General features: G+C 44.0%; 1 protein-coding gene across 5 annotated transcripts in view; it reads right to left on the bottom strand.

Moving 5' to 3' along the window:
• lamc3 (laminin, gamma 3) overlaps positions 1–15,790 on the bottom strand; it is a 55,072-nt gene extending 39,282 nt beyond the window's left edge. Inside the window, exons 1-4 of one of the 5 annotated variants that reach the window (XM_057018529.1) lie at positions 13,146–13,292; positions 7,761–8,065; positions 6,083–6,219; positions 241–371 (exon numbers count right to left, since the gene is read on the bottom strand). In XM_057018529.1, the coding sequence (XP_056874509.1) occupies positions 241–371; positions 6,083–6,219; positions 7,761–8,065; positions 13,146–13,246 (674 nt within the window). In that variant the 5' untranslated portion in view covers positions 13,247–13,292. Of the gene's footprint in view, positions 1–240; positions 372–6,082; positions 6,220–7,760; positions 8,066–12,037; positions 12,099–13,145; positions 13,293–15,235 lie in introns of those variants that run through there. The other 4 variants (XM_057018530.1, XM_057018528.1, XM_057018531.1 and 1 more) reach the window with 4 other exon arrangements.
• Positions 15,791–16,527: the final 737 nt, after the last annotated feature.

Below are 16,527 nucleotides of genomic sequence, written 5' to 3'. Positions count from 1 at the left end.
TGTTTTTGAACCGCAACACTCCTTCGCCGTTTTTTTTCATCATTTCCATTTTAAGGCGCCATGACAGCCAAAGCAGAATGTCAGTTTTGTGTTGCCTTCGACTTCTTTTGCTGAAATAAAAATCAGCTTGACTTTTCCCATTTCTTCTCTGGGGGTCTGCAATCAACCTGGGCACGACCGCGTACGCCTTCGACCCGTCAGCCTCAACTCAGGTGGCATAGCTTTCTGGCTAGCTCTTACCTGCCCCCCACCGAGAAATCAGAGATGCCGTAGAAGTAGGAGCGCAACACTTTGGGGTCCTTGAAGAACTCGTCCCCGAAGGTGTTGAGCCTGTCCAGGGAGATGAGGAGGTCAGTTGCCGTCACCCATTCCTGGGAACAAGAAAAAAAAAAAAAAACATGGTGATGAGGCCCAACAGCATGGGAGGGATTCACCAACCCGTCCACGTTCACCTACTTACTGAAAGTGGAATGAAGGAGAGTCAGCAGGTGGAGGAAATGTCTGGGCCGCTGCCACTCAAGGAGGCAGATGGGGAGTAAGAGGAGCATAAAATGGGCTTGATTTTGAAGTGATTTGGAGAAGAGTGATGATAGATTAGACAGCAAAAGCTGACAGAAGATGAGAAGTGGGAGGGTTTATGGATCAAGGGCAGGAGATGGGCTTGATGATATGCCAATGACGGTGCTAAGAAAACTAAAATTATCACTGGAATAGCAAGGAACACAGAAATGGAGGCTTTTAAAGAAAGAAAACCCGACTGGAGTACAATCTAAATATTGCACTTTCACTGCTGCGATGAAGCAAGAGTGGGTGAAGGAAGTGGAGAAAGGAGAACACATGCTGGGGGAAAGCAGGCTCAGAACCTGCAATAGCGGGGAGGGAAATAAAAGCTAAAAGATCCTTTTGACAGTGAACAGAACCACCTTTAAAACAAACAGCTGGAGAGGAACCTTCTGTCAGCTTTTTGACTGGGATGGCTGAAAGAAAAACCTGCTATGTTTTACATTCTGAAGCTTCTCCCAGGTGGTTGCTTTGAAACACGGCTATCGGGGGAAAAAATAAAGTGGGCAGTGGACAAAAAAAAAAAAAAAAAAAAAAGAGGGGAATTCCATCCTTCTTAGTGTTTCCAACATATCAAATGTGGCTCGTACTACTCATAACATGTAGATACGCATCATAAAAAGACTAAGGTTGCTGAGACATGGGGAGAGAGGAAGGGTCATTTTGAATATGGATAGCCCAGGGCATTGCGGGATGCTTCAGCATTAATATACAAACATGGCTGCTTTGATAACGCAAGAAATGTGAACATTTTTTTTTTCCCTCTCCATGAGGTTGTTTAGCATCAGGGAAATTCTGTATGTATCACAGAGTTTTCTGCAGCTCATTGTGAAGAGGAGCAGAAAGTGGTGAGTGCTCTTTGCATACGTTGAATTAAACAAAGCTAGACTTCAGGCTACATAGCATAAAGAGTTCTTTTTTAGTGCTCCACATCAGAAATAAAATGTGTACATATGACAGTTTCTTTTGCTACTTTGACTCTTGACAACAAAACTCGCTGTTGGGCCGTCTGGGACCCTCTTCAATGATATAGTACATTACTAAAAAAAAAAATTGGTTGTACTTTTGGCTAGATCAGAGCCATCATAAGCTGAACATATCTAATGTCTGGGGACTCTTCTATCATATCTGCCACTTCTGCGCTGCTCCACAGCAAAGGTTCTCATGCTCCAGGAGCCCCTATGAGGTCCATGCGTGTGGCTCCCAGAGACATACCCCTGTGGTGCCCCGAGGTCACCGCTCCTTATTGGAACAGCTGTTGTCAATAAGCTGCACATGTTACCGATTAATTTAACCCTTGCATGGAAGGTGTTGCCACGGCTACCGGGCTTGTGTCACATTAGTTTAACACACTGCTGAAGACTATTGGGGATTAGGCTTGAATTACCCATGTACTAACTGCAGCGGAGAAGCTAAATCTATCATTTAGAAATGGCTAGCTGGTCACTCAGACCCCGACGTTCCTCTCTTCCCACATTGTTCTGTTCTCTCAGCTAGCTAGAGTGCACTTCAGACAAGCCATTTGCCTCGACTATCCATCGAGGAGCTGCTTTTTTGTACCAATTGTACCTACAGTGTTCCAGGATTGAACAGAGTTGGCTGGCGTGACGTTGTCCCCATCCTTCTTGACTTTGCTCCTACTTGACACCGCGCAACTCTGTAATGGGATTTGGACGATACCGAATGACACCCCCCCGATGTAGTGGCTGCTGAGAAAACCGAATTTCTCCTTCAACGCGATTTTTTCAAACTATGATGTGGAGTCGTAGATGAAGGTCAAATTCTGGCTAATTGAGACAATTAAAGAAAATGAAGATAAAGAATTTAATTATCCGAGTTGCTTGAGCTGCATTAAATTATTTCTTGGATCTGAAGCCTTCTCCTCGGTCTCCAAAGTTGAGACAAAATGGTTTGGTAGCGTTGATCAAATCTCGACCGTTTCATACGGCGCGTTGAGGTTCTCATTCTGCATTTCCGCTTTAACAAATACAGCTGTTGCAACATTCTAAAGGCATTGTTAGCATTTCTAAACTCTTACCCACAAAGCCAGGCATGCCGCTCCCTCCAATTCATCACCGACGAGGAAAAATATGTCATTAGTCATGCTTGATAGGACAATACTAATTGTATATGAAAAAAAAGTAGACATAGCTGCAAATATCACTTTGCTGTGCTGAAAGGGAGCAGTTTCTCCGGGTTAATTAGCAGTCAGCCCATTACTTAATATTTGTGCAAACTGCAGCAAAAGCTTAATTAACTCCGATTCTCATTTGCTTGGAATTTTGGCTCGGGATACTGGAGCGACGCCGACGTGGATGTCGACAAGAGTGGCAATGAGCCCGTCAGTGATCAAACAAGCATGTAAGGAATCAGGCCACTCTCAAACTTTAACACAGCTTTTGGAGGACTTTCACCTTCCTCTCCCAAATCCCTCCTGTCTCTTCCCTTTGCACCAATTTTCCTGTTTTTTCCACCTTCCAGCTTTAGGCTTGAGTGACTGTCACCGCCTGCAGTTAATAAGTTCTTTTTAATTTAATTGGTGAAGTTCTGTGCCCTCAATATGTACAGTGACCCCCCCGTGACATCGTATTCATTGTCATTCAGGCACCGGAGCCCAAATTTGCCACACGGCTTTTCAGCGCCACAGGGAGAGCGGGAACGGACCGGTGGCAGAGAAGACCCACAACCTGTTTTAACTGATGACTGAACAAATTCAATTTGCACCACAGCTTTGATCTTCTGTTTGATTATTGGGAAGAGAAGGCTTCATAAATAGGAACCCATTTGAAAGCAGCTCAAGAACCATCTAAAATATCATAAATGGGTGTTTTTGTTCCACATTAAAATATGGGCAGACAAAAACACACTGGATGGCTGATATAAAAGAGAACCCCGTGGTTCTATTCCATTTACATGACAAACTGTGCATTTAAGTGTTGCCACTTTATATCCAGTCTAATTTTCCCCTGACCTCTGAGTATTATAAGAAAGCGCTTAAAAAGCAGCAGGTGAAGCATATGAAACATCTTCAAACCAGGCACTTGCCAGACAGATACACAATTGCAGGAGGGATTAAAATGCTAATAAAACAGGCAGGATGCACATCCCGTTTAAGTCTCATGCAATATGCATGGCTCTGTGTGAGCCATATGCACAGAGAACACACAGCAGGCCGCGGGGAGGATCATTTTATACTCTGTGGAAAGAGTGGTTTTCACCCCTGACACAAATAGCCCACCCTCATTTTTCTGCATGAAAAACCAACTGATAAATGTGACACGTGTGATTAAAACACTATAGTGAGACACTTTGAAGGCAGATTATGATGTGCAATTTAAAAAGTCTTTTTGATGGTTTCTAGCCTAAAATATGCACAAAAGACAAAATATGCCTGACTCAGGGCTTGGATTTTAAGTGCACATGACAAAAGTGGAATAAATGCTCAGGGTGTCTCAACAACACAACTACAAGACCAAGGGATGATGGGAAATACATTGCTACATGAAAACAAAATGGACATGATAGTAATGCCATTTCAGCTGCCCCGAGCATGGAATAGCAAGAACCAGTGAAAGGGAAATCCCCAGCAGCCTAAAATCCTGCATCTAAGAGAAATAAGCTCCATGTGCACATATCTAGGCATGCACCGAGTGTGGCAATAATACTGATTACCGTACGCTGGCCAAAATTAAATAGCATTTACAAACCAACAATTGTTGAGCACTCCCTGTTTTTATTTCCTTACAGCCGAGCGGGAACCGCATGACGCTATTAAAGAAAATAACATTTTTCTTTTGCGATCAACTGCGTAGAGGGAACAAAAAAAACAACCCCTTTTCTAGAGTGCTGATGCATCTTTGGCATTTGTCAATACACCCACCTGTTCCATCAGCCTCAAACTGCAGCCCAAGATGGGATCTGATGAAAATGATGGTGGGAGAGATTGCATTTTATTCTAATGCGATGAGGCAAAGCCAAAAGTGAGAGGTGGCGTGAAGGAAAGGGCGTTATGAGGGATTTACTATTCGATTGAAATTTTAGCTTCTATTGATGTGCTCAATATAGGTACTTCAAAACATATAGTAAAGATACACAAATTCAGATTTTTCATGTCCGTTTGCATATTCTGCCCATGCCTGCGTGGGTTTTCCCCAGCTCCTCTGGGCTCTCCTCACAGATGTTCGGAGATTCTGAATTGCCCCGAGGTGCGAGTGTGTGAGTGAAAGGTGTGTGGCCTGGGAAGGCCCCATGACCCATCCAGAGTGCATTTCTGTCTTTTGCCAGGTGACTGCTGGGATGGACTTCTGAAACACAGCACCCCCTGATAGGAGGCACCAGTGGTTGACAAATAATGCATGGTTGGCCATAAATATTGCTCATCCAGCGCACAATGAATGATGCAGTCTTGTTTGGCATTTTTTATCCCTGAACAAATAATGCAACTCAATTATTGCAAATGACTTACCAATATGAAGGCAAACAACTGAAATTCTTTTCCGACAAGTCGGCTCAACTAATCTTTTATCCCACTGCTTCCAATTGTTTCCTCACCAAAAGAAAAACAAAGAAATGCCCATCATTCGGTGTTTGAGTGGCAGACATTAAAGGCAAAAATGGCTTCTGCTGACTCGCTTGGTCCTGCTCAAGGTTTCTTCCTATTAACAGGGAGTTTACCTTGCCACTACCAAACATCCTTGATGCTCAAACCAATGGCTGACTGACCCTTTAAGGTGTAAATATACTGTACCATAAGACAGCCTGACAATACATTGTTATAGGCCCCTTCATTGGTAACAAACCTAGCGAGGTTAGGGCAGGTCATAGGTACGACTCGTCTGTGCAAAACTAGGACTCCAGAGTGCCAAAGTCAGACCGCCAGTCCTACAGAGTGTTTACTTCACGGGAAAATGAGAACATTGTGCTCTCCCTCTGGGATTTTTTGCAACACCGATGCATCCTTGATGTTATTGTGACGGCAATCACACGTGGGACACATTAGCCTTGAAGTACTTCTCCCAGAAACATCACTAAAACCCGCAGTTTCCCCAAACTGACAGAAAAAGGTTTGTGATGTTGAATTTAAAAAAAAACATAAGGCTGTATGCGCTTACTTAATTTCATATCCCCTCTGACAGAAGCCTGGGTTAATGTCCCTCCTTTGTATACCTGGTTTTTACACTGTATTTAAACAACAGTCACAATGGTAAGGCCTGGCAGTCATGTGTTCGGTACCAGTTGATCAGTTTAATGTTTCATCCTAAAACCTCTGATACGTGACATTTAAATTCAGGCCAAAAGCCACATTGGTTAGTTATAGAGAATGATAAGATACTGGTTGGTGGCGGTTCTGTTGTTGACGGACCAAATCCTTCTGGCAGGTTTGGTGGACTGAGCTCTCCTCTGCAGAGTAGAATACAGAAATGGAATGCTAATTTCTATTTTCACCCGTTGCGGATGTGAGTGGTCCCTGTGAGGAGAGATGATGGGGAAGGGGGGGGGTGGCTTTTAAAGCTTGGCGCACCTTCTTTTCCCAATTTAAAATGGGATCAGTCAAGAGGAAGGCGAGCTTCTTTCTACTCCGTAGGAGGTTCCCAGGGATGTCACAGCACTCAGCGTGCAGAGGTTGATGAGAGGGGAGGTTTTGTGGGGAGACAGCATCTGGCACAGAAAGCACGTGGGTGGGGGTCAGGTTGGGCAACAGTGCAGCAGAGGTGTGAGGTTAAAGATTTAAAGTAAGTGTGCAGACAGACATATGTGGAGGCTTGAATGGATCGCAGCAGCACTGCTCCATCTAATGAAGGCAAATTAAACAGCCTGATCTGTCATTAATGGGCAACTATTAGACTCAACTTCAATTCTAGTCAATATTTATCAATTTAGCACTCTAGCATCTACCAGCTCTTATTGGATGATAATTGTGAAAGCTTCTGTTCCACTGTAAGGTCCTGCCTGCAGCTGTATTGTTGAAGACAAAAAGCACAAAGACATTCCACAGTGTACAATATATTATTCACCTCCAGTGACAAGCACTTGGGTATAAATAAAACCACAGTGTGCCAACGTTCCACTATGCATACCACAGTATTCGGCCATTTTATTATTTATTGATCAAAGGTGAGCTGGAGCCTGTCCTAACAGGAACAAACCCTCGAATGGGGCGTGGACACCATCAAATTCAGTGAAGCTAATGCACAAGTTTAAGTCTGTGGATATACCTAGAGGCAACCCACATGGGTACATACATAGTTCCACACACATGCATGAAGGCTTAATTTCCTCCTGCACCATTAAATACACAGGTAGACCAGAAATCAGGTAGTAATGAGGCTGATGGAAGCCTGCTGACAACAGCATTGACCAACCACCCAACCTCTGGCCGCAGGTCGGGACTGGGTAGTGAATGTTTCTTGGAGTTTGTGTGCTCTCAGCTCAGCCTCCGATGCCCAAGAAACAGCTTCCATTTAGCTGTCGTTTGCATTCATTCATGAAGCACCATCTCATGCCGCTCCAAAAATCCCGTCCAGCAATTTTTGCTGAATTATCCATTGAGATTTAAAGGAAATTGCATCGACTACTTTCCGAGTTTGACTGCGCTTGGGAAGAGGAACAGGTGGAACCACAGAGTGAGAACCTGAACCTTTTCTGGCACCTAAAACCCTCACAAATGTGACTGCAACTTCCAGATCTGTTGGTCTGCTACTGGATGTCATCCTCTCATAAACAGCAGCTTTGTTATTGCTTTGGAGTATGATGTTCTGACTCCTCACCCCAATTCGCTAATTTGACAGTATGTTTTTGTCCAATGTTGTAAGCAATGCATCCATATAAATACAGCTTAATGGAGTTTCTCTTTATAGCCAGGAAAAAAAGCAGCAACCCTAGGTGTTGGAGTGGGGAAGCTGGGAAAGGACATGTTTATTCACAGGCTCGTCAAAGGAAAAGGCAAGGGCTGAATTGAGTGCTTATTTACTTTTTTTTAGCCCCGCTTTCCTATACCCACCACTCCTTGGCTCTTTCAGGCGGCCCGCATTAATTCAGCACAGCCCTCTCGAAGCTTCATCAATGTTAAGAGTTAAACATACCGTTACATTCTCCCCAACACTGCTTTAAAAGTAGCTTCAGGCTTGTGTATGTGCACAGCTGTAATTTGTTTGCATATGTATACTATATTAACGGTCTCTACAGTCGGTAGTCGTCACCTGCAGCAACAAGCTTTGGTCGAAGTTGTACGCGCTGGGCCGTCCCTCCAGAGTGGAGAACGCCACGTTTCCTCCAGTGAGGGGAGAGATGTCGCTGAACTCGTCCGTGCAAAGGGCACTTCTCTCGTCGTCTCCTGGGTGGATGTAAGCATTTGCCTGCTTCCCATAGGTCTTCTTGCACGAAGCACTGTAATACTGGTAAGGCAGCCAGGGTCCTTCCTCCTGGGTGCGCTTGTAGATGGCGAAACTCTCTGGCCGGCTGGTGTAGAATTTCAGCCTCACGTACGTAATCTCGAACGCCTTCCCTGTGGAAAATGCAGACGCGTGCGATTAACTTTAAATGGAATCACTGACAGACCCATTATAGTTAGAGCACTGCTTGTTAAATGAGAGACAAATACTGTAGGGTGGCAGTTCAGGGCCCAGGAGCAAAGACAGGGACGAGGAAAAGAAAGGGCTATTATTGCATTACAGGGAGATGGAAAACAATGGGGGATAGGTTTAATTTCCCATGCCTCCGTGCAGGATAAATGAATGTCATTCCTTGAGGTGTAGAAGAACACCCTGGATTATTTTCTCATCATCTAGACAATAATGGACCACCCCCAATCACACAAACACTTAAAAAAAAAAAAAAAGACAGGGAAACACTTTTACTCTAAGAAAAATCTCATCTACAAGGTGGAAACAGCATGAAAGTCATAGAAACATTCCAAGGGGAACTTGCTGTGTTTGCAGCAGTTACATGAACACACGTATGAGGTTTTGGAGCAAGGCGGCTGCCCTTGACAGGCACGCTGAGCTTTTGGCCTGTGCAAGGGCACCTCAGCAGCATTCCGAAAATGTCACTGCACAGCTCTTGCTACCAGCCCACTTTGATTGGTTTGTTACCCATTTAAACATCACAATCGAATCTCTCATTAAGTCAAACTTGAGAATTTACCAAAATATTGTGCAGCTATGAATTTCTCATCTCTGCAGCTATCTAATGAATTGTTTACTCAGAACCTGAGGTCATTCACTTTAATTTGCCGGGAAAAAACACCACAAAAACACCTTACATTAAAAAGCAGCATAAAATTGGTATTGGGTTCTCCTTTCATGAGAGCACACCGCATGTTTATGTCAACACTGCAGTAGTCTCAAAAAAGGCTTCGAGTGCGTTGCGTTTTTGCAAAGCCACTAAACAAAAAAGTTGGTTCCAGTGTAGTTACAGAAATGACAGAAGTCAAAGCCCAGCTGCTGACTGCACAGACAACTGTAAACGTTCTGTTTGGTCTAACATCTGGAAGTTGCAGAACTCCATCGTGAGTCAGACAGCAACACCACAGCTGCTCTCGCCTGGACTCAGACTAAACTTTTCCAACAGAGACATTTAAAGTGGATTTATTCAAAGTGATTTTTGTGGTTACCAAGTGTAAAAAATGAGTGCAGTCACGTCAGCATCAAAGTAACGTCTCACATGGCTGCCAATAATCTGATGGAGGGGGATGGAGACTAGTAAAAGAAAGGCTGATACTGTAAGTGTTTCACATTTTAAACAGGATGTTATGTTTTTCTGATGGTGCAAATAAGCAGCTGTAGAACAACTGTTAGCATGCTTTTGTCAGAGAGACATGACCCCAATTTCTTACCAGAAGAACCGCTGGGCATTTTTGCATTTCCCACCTCCCCCATCCCGTCTCCCATCCTCGGTATGTTTTCTTTCGTCCCCCCAAGCAGCCTAACTCCCTCCATTTCTTTCTAATCTTCCCCATACCCGATCTGTCCGGTGCCGTGTGTACCCCCCACATCCTACTGCTGTGTTTATCATCCCAGCATTTGCCTGCATTCCCTCCAGAGACAGCTTTGCTTTGTTTGGAGAGGCAAAGGAAAACAGGAATGCCCCCCCACCACACACGCCGGTGACCCAGATGGATCAGACAACAGTACAAAGCATTGCAACGCATAAAACATTCAAAAACATTCTGCTGCATGAGACTGAAATGACAGACCAATAAAAACTAATGAAGAACTATGTGAATATAGTTACTGCCACCATAGTGAATTATTAATGGCTGTCAGAGCAAAATGTTTGCGGTAATAATTTTTAATAGAGTCATAAAGAAAGAGCCAGCTACAGAAAGGGTCCATCTGATCTGCTTTTTAAAGGGACGCTTTCCATCCTCAAAAGTTGCTGTGGACTTTGGCTAATTTATGGGGATAATTAAGGGTCAGTAGATGACAGATTAACGCTATTATAGGTGAAAAGTGTTAAAGTAGTGGCCGCTGATTAACCATGTACATCCAAGGTAGTTTTCTGTGTCAACTGGACCGTTTCTCTTCTTTTGAAGACATTGCGCCTTCTATCCAGAAGGCTTCTTCAGTTCTGAACTCACTGGGGACAGAACTTGAAAATATAGCTCTTGTGGACCATCAGCATGCTAATGATCTGGGTGGTCACCTGGCACAACACAGACGCGCCACCTCTTCAGGTCAGGACTCAGCAGTCCACTTACACCTAAAGGAGAGGGGACACTCCTTTGAGGACAGCCAAGTACGGGTACTGGCCAGAGAAGATTGCTAGTTTGAGAGGGGTGACAAGGAAGCCATCCATGTCAAATTGGAAAAACCGTCCTTAAACAGAGGTGGTGGGCTGAGGCACTTCCTATTACCCACATGCAATGCAGTCCTCCACTCCTTCCAACAACAAACCAAATCTTCACACCATTTCAGGAGACCTGGTGACTCACCACCTTGTGATCCAGCAGACAAAGGGGAGACACACCAACTGAAACTGGGTGAACGACCCTGCCAATGACTCCCAGGTGACCACCCAGATCGTTAGCATGCTAATAGTCCACAAGGGCTATTTTCAAGCTCTGTCCCCAGCGAGATCAGAACTGAAGAAGCCTTCTGGATAGAAGGTGAAACGTCTTCAAAAAAGAACGGTCCAGTTGACACAGAAACCTTGGATAACGATGACCTGGATGATTGAGAAACTACACAGACATCTTGAAACCATGTAAGGGTTTCAAGCTCTGGTGACAATTATCTGACGCCTACAGCCAGGGTCTGTATGAGGTTTCTGCCCTTTAAAAGAAGCTTTCCTTATCACTAGGATGTACTATGGGAATATCAGTCAGTTTATTAGTGACTGCAGTAAGAAAGAAACTATTCAGACACTGGAAGCTGCCCAGTCTGGCTCTTTTTCTAAGGGGAAAAAAGAAATTTCAGATTATAAACACCTCCTCAGAATCCAGCACGACATTTACTTCCTGCTGAAAATCAATGATCTTCATTTGACAAGGGCTGCCCCCTTTAGAACTCTGGAGTCAGCCCAGAACAAACTCTGTAAAGTCACCAGCATGAGATTTACAACATCTGTCATCATTTTGTCCACATCATGTGATCCTTTGAAGCCCTCTCACCAGGAGGGACGGAGAGAAATTTGACCTCTTCAGAAAATGGGTTCTTTCAACTTGTCACCGAAGTCCATGAAGAAAAGTGGGTTGTTTGTTATTCTGATTTACTCTTCAAAATACATGTCCTCTGAGCTGAGCTTTGTACCATTAGTACTCATATTTACATCTTTCTGTCTACAAGAAACTGATCCCGGAACATTAGTTGCTACTTGTTTCATCTGTCAATTTTCCTGTAATATTTTCCTCAACTATTTGCTTTATGTGTTTATAGGCTGAGGTACAACATTTACTTGCATTCCCATTCACTCCTTTTGCTGTAGGCGATGTGACCAGTAAGAGCAGCTGCACATAAATACATTTTTTATTTCACCTGGTACCTCAAAGGGCCACTGAAATACCGCTACTCCTCTAAAAATGTTCTTAACTGAAACTTGTTTCAGTCCAACTTCGTTGGTATGCAGAACACTGCAATTATTGTACGATATTTTGTTCCATTTAATGGTTCTATGGAACCCTATTGTTTTGCCTATTCAGCCCACCCATTTCAAATGATCCTCAACAGTCACCCAACATTACGATTATCTTTGCCGCTGTTGTCATTGGGAGGTGAAACTACAACCCCCGCCCCCCTCCCCAGAAAGGGACTGGTTTCATGTCTGCCTCATACTTAAGTGTCCTCATTCTTTTTACTCTCCAGAGTGACACAATACATTTTCTGCTGGCTTATTCATTGTTAATCTAGTTTTCCATCAAAAGCTGGTTCACAATATCAGAACACCAAATTTAGCCCTCAAAGCCATCTCATGTGCTCGTAGCCCTTGTGATCATCATGTTCTTGTGCCGTGGATTTAGTGACCACTCTTTCAAACTCACATGGAGAACGATCAAAGATGTCTGATAACTCTTTTGCAGTCCCGATGCTTTTGTTCATGTACTGAAGAGCAGAATGAAAGAGAAGACAGATTGAAACCTACAGGGAATTATGTTTTCAAACATTACAAAAATGATTGAGGATAACCTCTTTAACCTACATTAAGAATTACAATATTATGCCTTTGTAGTAATTTAGTGACAAAATGGAATGTAAAACCAATAACTTTAAAATTTACACAATTCTGTCCACCCTCCCCCACACACTGACCGTGGCAAACAAATGAAAGTGAGAAAGGTAATTTCATAGAGGGATTTGTATTTGTGCCTCGCACCATTAATCGGCATAATTTAATTCAGTTAAAGTGACAAATGTGCTGTTACTTCTTTGCGCTGTTTTCCGCTGCGTGGTAATGGGATAATGATGCTAATGGCTCAAGCTGCTCTCAGAAAAAAAGTTAGTGAAATGAGAAATGTTTTAAAATGCAAGTGTGCACAGAAGGAATACATGATTGAAATGAAATTGTAATCCTTTAAGATGCATTATCACCTAACTGGTGAGACATGGTTATACAAGAAAAAAAAATTATAGTGATTAATCTTATTTTAGCCACACTAGCAAGCTTTGCTAATCAAAGGTGTGCCTTTTACCCTTCTTACCCATTGAGTTTAATCCAAGACAACCCAGCCCACCAAAACTAATCTTTTCAGCTAGCTTTTCAGTGCAACATGCCCACAACGAAACTACTTATGATTAAGTTGAGCATTAAATCAAACTCTGGGACAGGAACTTTCAATCCTTAAATCAGACACCCATTAGTTTCCCACGGAGCTCAGACAAAACATCTGAATAGCCTGGATAATGTTCAGGCTGAAGGAGGCTGCGTTGCTGCAGTTTAATGATATTTGTGACGGGGCAAACACACAGCAAAATAAGTCGAAAGCCAAAAGGTTATTTTTATTTTCTTGAGGGGTTGCACTAGAGTGTACAAAATATATTTGCAGCTGTTATTTCCAAATCTGTCGGGGTCTGCATGAGGGAGCAGGACCTGATGTGGAACAAGCAGCGGGCAGCTCAGACAGTTGAAAAGTTTATTAGCAAAGTTCTTACCAAACAGGCAGAGAAATCCAGAACAGCAGACTGGGAGTCAGGAGTTGGTACCAACCAACAAAATGAACTAAACAGAACACAAGGGGAAAGCTGGGTGCCATAGCAACAACATTCTAGCACAGGATGGAAGGAGAAGCAGGTTTAAATATACCAGGAGACAATTGGATGCAGGTGAGACGCATGAGGGTAATTAGAGTTCGGCCAGGCAGAGAAAGGGAGGCAGGATGAGACACAGGTGAAACTGAAACAACAGCTAGGATCAAATGGCAGATCCTTTCCAGAAAAATGTTGTTTCTGAAATGGTTCTGACTGTATGGATCCCTACTGCCCCACTTCCTCATTCTCCCATTGTCATTCATTCACCTGCTCATTCACCCTTTCTGTACCTGAAATCCCTCCCTATTTCCTCTAAGTGTCATATAGTAGAGGTGTTCGAATGTTAGCCATTCCATGGACGTCTGTATGTTCCTTCTGCCATTCTTCCTGTTACCCCTCACCGAGGTGCAATGCCTTGTGGGACACCTTGCTGTCCCAAGTCCATATAGGTCACATCTGATGCACACTTGATAAAATTGCGAGCTTGGGTTCCTACTTCGGCGCTGATTGAGAAATGAGCGTATTGTCAAGCTGTACATGGTGAACTCAATGTATCCCACAATACAGCCTGTACTTTTACAACTGTCCTTCCACGTGATGCTTTATGTTGTATTCTTACACTTTAACCGTTAGCCTTGACATGCTAGGCAGTTTTCAGATGTATGGATCCTACTTTTGTTTCAGACATAATCGCAGGAAATAAAGAAACATGTGCTGAGGCACAAACACACTTTTACTCACCCAGCGGTTAGGCAACAAGGTGCTTGAATTTGACAGGCTGCAGCCTTTATTTACTGGCTAACCTTCCTAGAACACCTAAAGCCGCCTCTGTCAGCCCCCTGCCTACTGCTTTTCTCTTCAAATCCACTCTGAAACATAAATGAAATGCTCACACTGGTCCTGTTGTATAGTTCCAACAACAACTCCTGCTTTAAGTAATGAAATATACCATATAAGTGTGTATAGGACTCTGAGCCCTGACTGTATTGTCAGAAAAAAAAGAGCACTAGAACGTGCACGAGTTAAACAAAGAATTACTCACGATAGTAGGATTTACACACAGTGTGCTGCAACCAAAGGAGAAATGTCAAATGTCGGTTTCATGTAAAAAAACCCACAATAAAGTCATTTCTTTAGTCTTGTCCCACATTTTAAATGCCATTGAATAGGTTGAAAAGAATCTTCAACCATTAATGCTTGCATTGGGCCACACTCATGAATAATTCTCTTTGAGTTAACTGTAGCTAAAGAAATGCTGGTAAAGTTAGCTGAGTCAATAAGTCTAAAAGAACGCAAGCAAAAGGATGGCACTAATTTCTTAAAAATACACATGACAAAATACACATGATCAGTTAAACACAGCAGTTTCCTCAAACTGATCACCTGATACTTGTTTGATGGGCGTATTTGTCTTTCTTGAAGCTCTGGCCGAGCCGTTGCCGTGTTGAGGCAGCTGGTCTTGGATGAGTTCACCGTCGACGCTCCGCGGCAATATGAGGCTTTGAAAAGTGGACGTCGGGGCAAAACCGGCCCATCACTCACTTGCTATCTGGGCGCGTCAGATGCGACTGTGTGTCTTCCTCATCCGCTTTGAGCGATACTGAGCTGTCAGACATACCCCCATGGCCCAACGCTTGCAAGCTCTCCAAGTCTGAGCCAAAAACTCTCGACACAATACTAGTCAGGGCCTCGGCTGAATAATACAAATTGCATTTCTAAACGCGCCCTGACAAAGTCTTTAATGTGAATTGGCTGCCAATGTACAAAGTCTAATTCGCATAGCGAAGGGAAATGAAAAAGTAATGACTTTGAAACTTAATTTGTGTGAAGAAAACTGTGAAATCCCTTCTTGAGAAATAATCTGCTTTAAAAGCACAACTGGTCTTTATGCCATATTCCAGGATACAGTAAATGTAGTGCACAAGATAAGTTTTTAGCATTTAGCGTAAAAACAACTCCCAACATTCACAAGCTGACCAAATCTGTGGTCTTACCTAGGTGCAGGGTGAGGTTTACAGAATTCGGGTGCTGGATGCCAAAATACATGGATTGGCTCTGCCACCAGGTGCTCTCCTCATTCCTGTGGAAGTCCGTCAGGAGGGGGGCGTTGTGACTGCGCTCCGGGTCCGCTGCGTCGCACTGGTGGCAGGAGCGCGTTGACCCCGTCTGCATGCAGAATTCCTCAGGCGGGGAGCCGCACACATTCGATACCACCACGGTGCGATTGAAGGCGATGTTCTCAAACTTGGGCATGCAGCGGCTCGGGGTGCCCTCCTCGTCATAGCAGGCGTCCATGGCCGCTCGGACGAGGAGGTGGCAGCTGAGATGAAGGGCGAGGAGAAAGCAAAGGAGAGGAGACCCCAAAGCAAAGGTTGTATCCATGCTGACCCTTTCGTGCAAGCTTGGGGTCAGACTCAATGTGCATGAAGCTGCAAAAAAGTAATCCAACAAGGGAGAGGAAGTCTGATCTGGAAGCTGTCTTCGACTCGCTGTGAAGTCTCCAACATGTGTTCGCCCTCTGTGGAGTGGAATGAAGTTTGTGCAGGAAGTCTTCTCATCAGGAGCAGCGTGAGGCAGACAGAGGAGGGCCAGGGTTGGGGGTGGGGGCCGGGGGGCAGGAGGAGTTTATGAAAACCTCCCCACCTGCTGGCCAGCGTAAACACAGCAGCGGCACTAACTTCACAATGTAATGATTTTTCCTGATGAAGGTGAAAAACTGGGAAGCATTAATATGGTGATAAATGCAGCAGACAGTCGGCCCCGCGGCGGGACACCCTGGCAAACGCGGACACCGGTGATTCACAGACGAGTGGAGGTGCTAAAACTGTCGAGATGATTCCAGCTGCTGGGTCTGATCTTCGTAAAAGGATGACAGCAAGTCAATGGTTTCTATAAAACAGACAGAAGCAGATATGGCAGTGCTCCTCAGCTCGCTGGGGCCAGGTTCTTACGAAAGGTAGGTGCGTAAGTTTCTTCGCGCTCGTTGAGGTCAAGAACAGCCACGTACCTGAACATTTTCTTTATGCTTACAAGAGATCCAGGGATATTTTTTCAGGATGTTCTTGATAAGTTCCGGGGGTAAATGAAAGGTAACGCACTTCAAGTCCAGCAAATGTCAGCAATTACCTCACTTTGACATTTTTCCAAAATGGCCGCCTGCTGCTTTCATAATTACTAACAGTGAAATAAAAAGAAGGGCAATCAGCTGAAAAGCTCAAATTCAGTCCACACTTGCAAGAAAGTCATTCAACTTTTAATAACGTGGTGCTTTTGCACAATTTCAGTC

Source organism: Takifugu flavidus, chromosome 20 (genome assembly GCF_003711565.1).
Source record: "Takifugu flavidus isolate HTHZ2018 chromosome 20, ASM371156v2, whole genome shotgun sequence".
Classification (NCBI taxonomy): Eukaryota; Metazoa; Chordata; class Actinopteri; order Tetraodontiformes; family Tetraodontidae; genus Takifugu; species Takifugu flavidus.
This window is presented reverse-complemented; position numbering and strand designations above follow the sequence as displayed.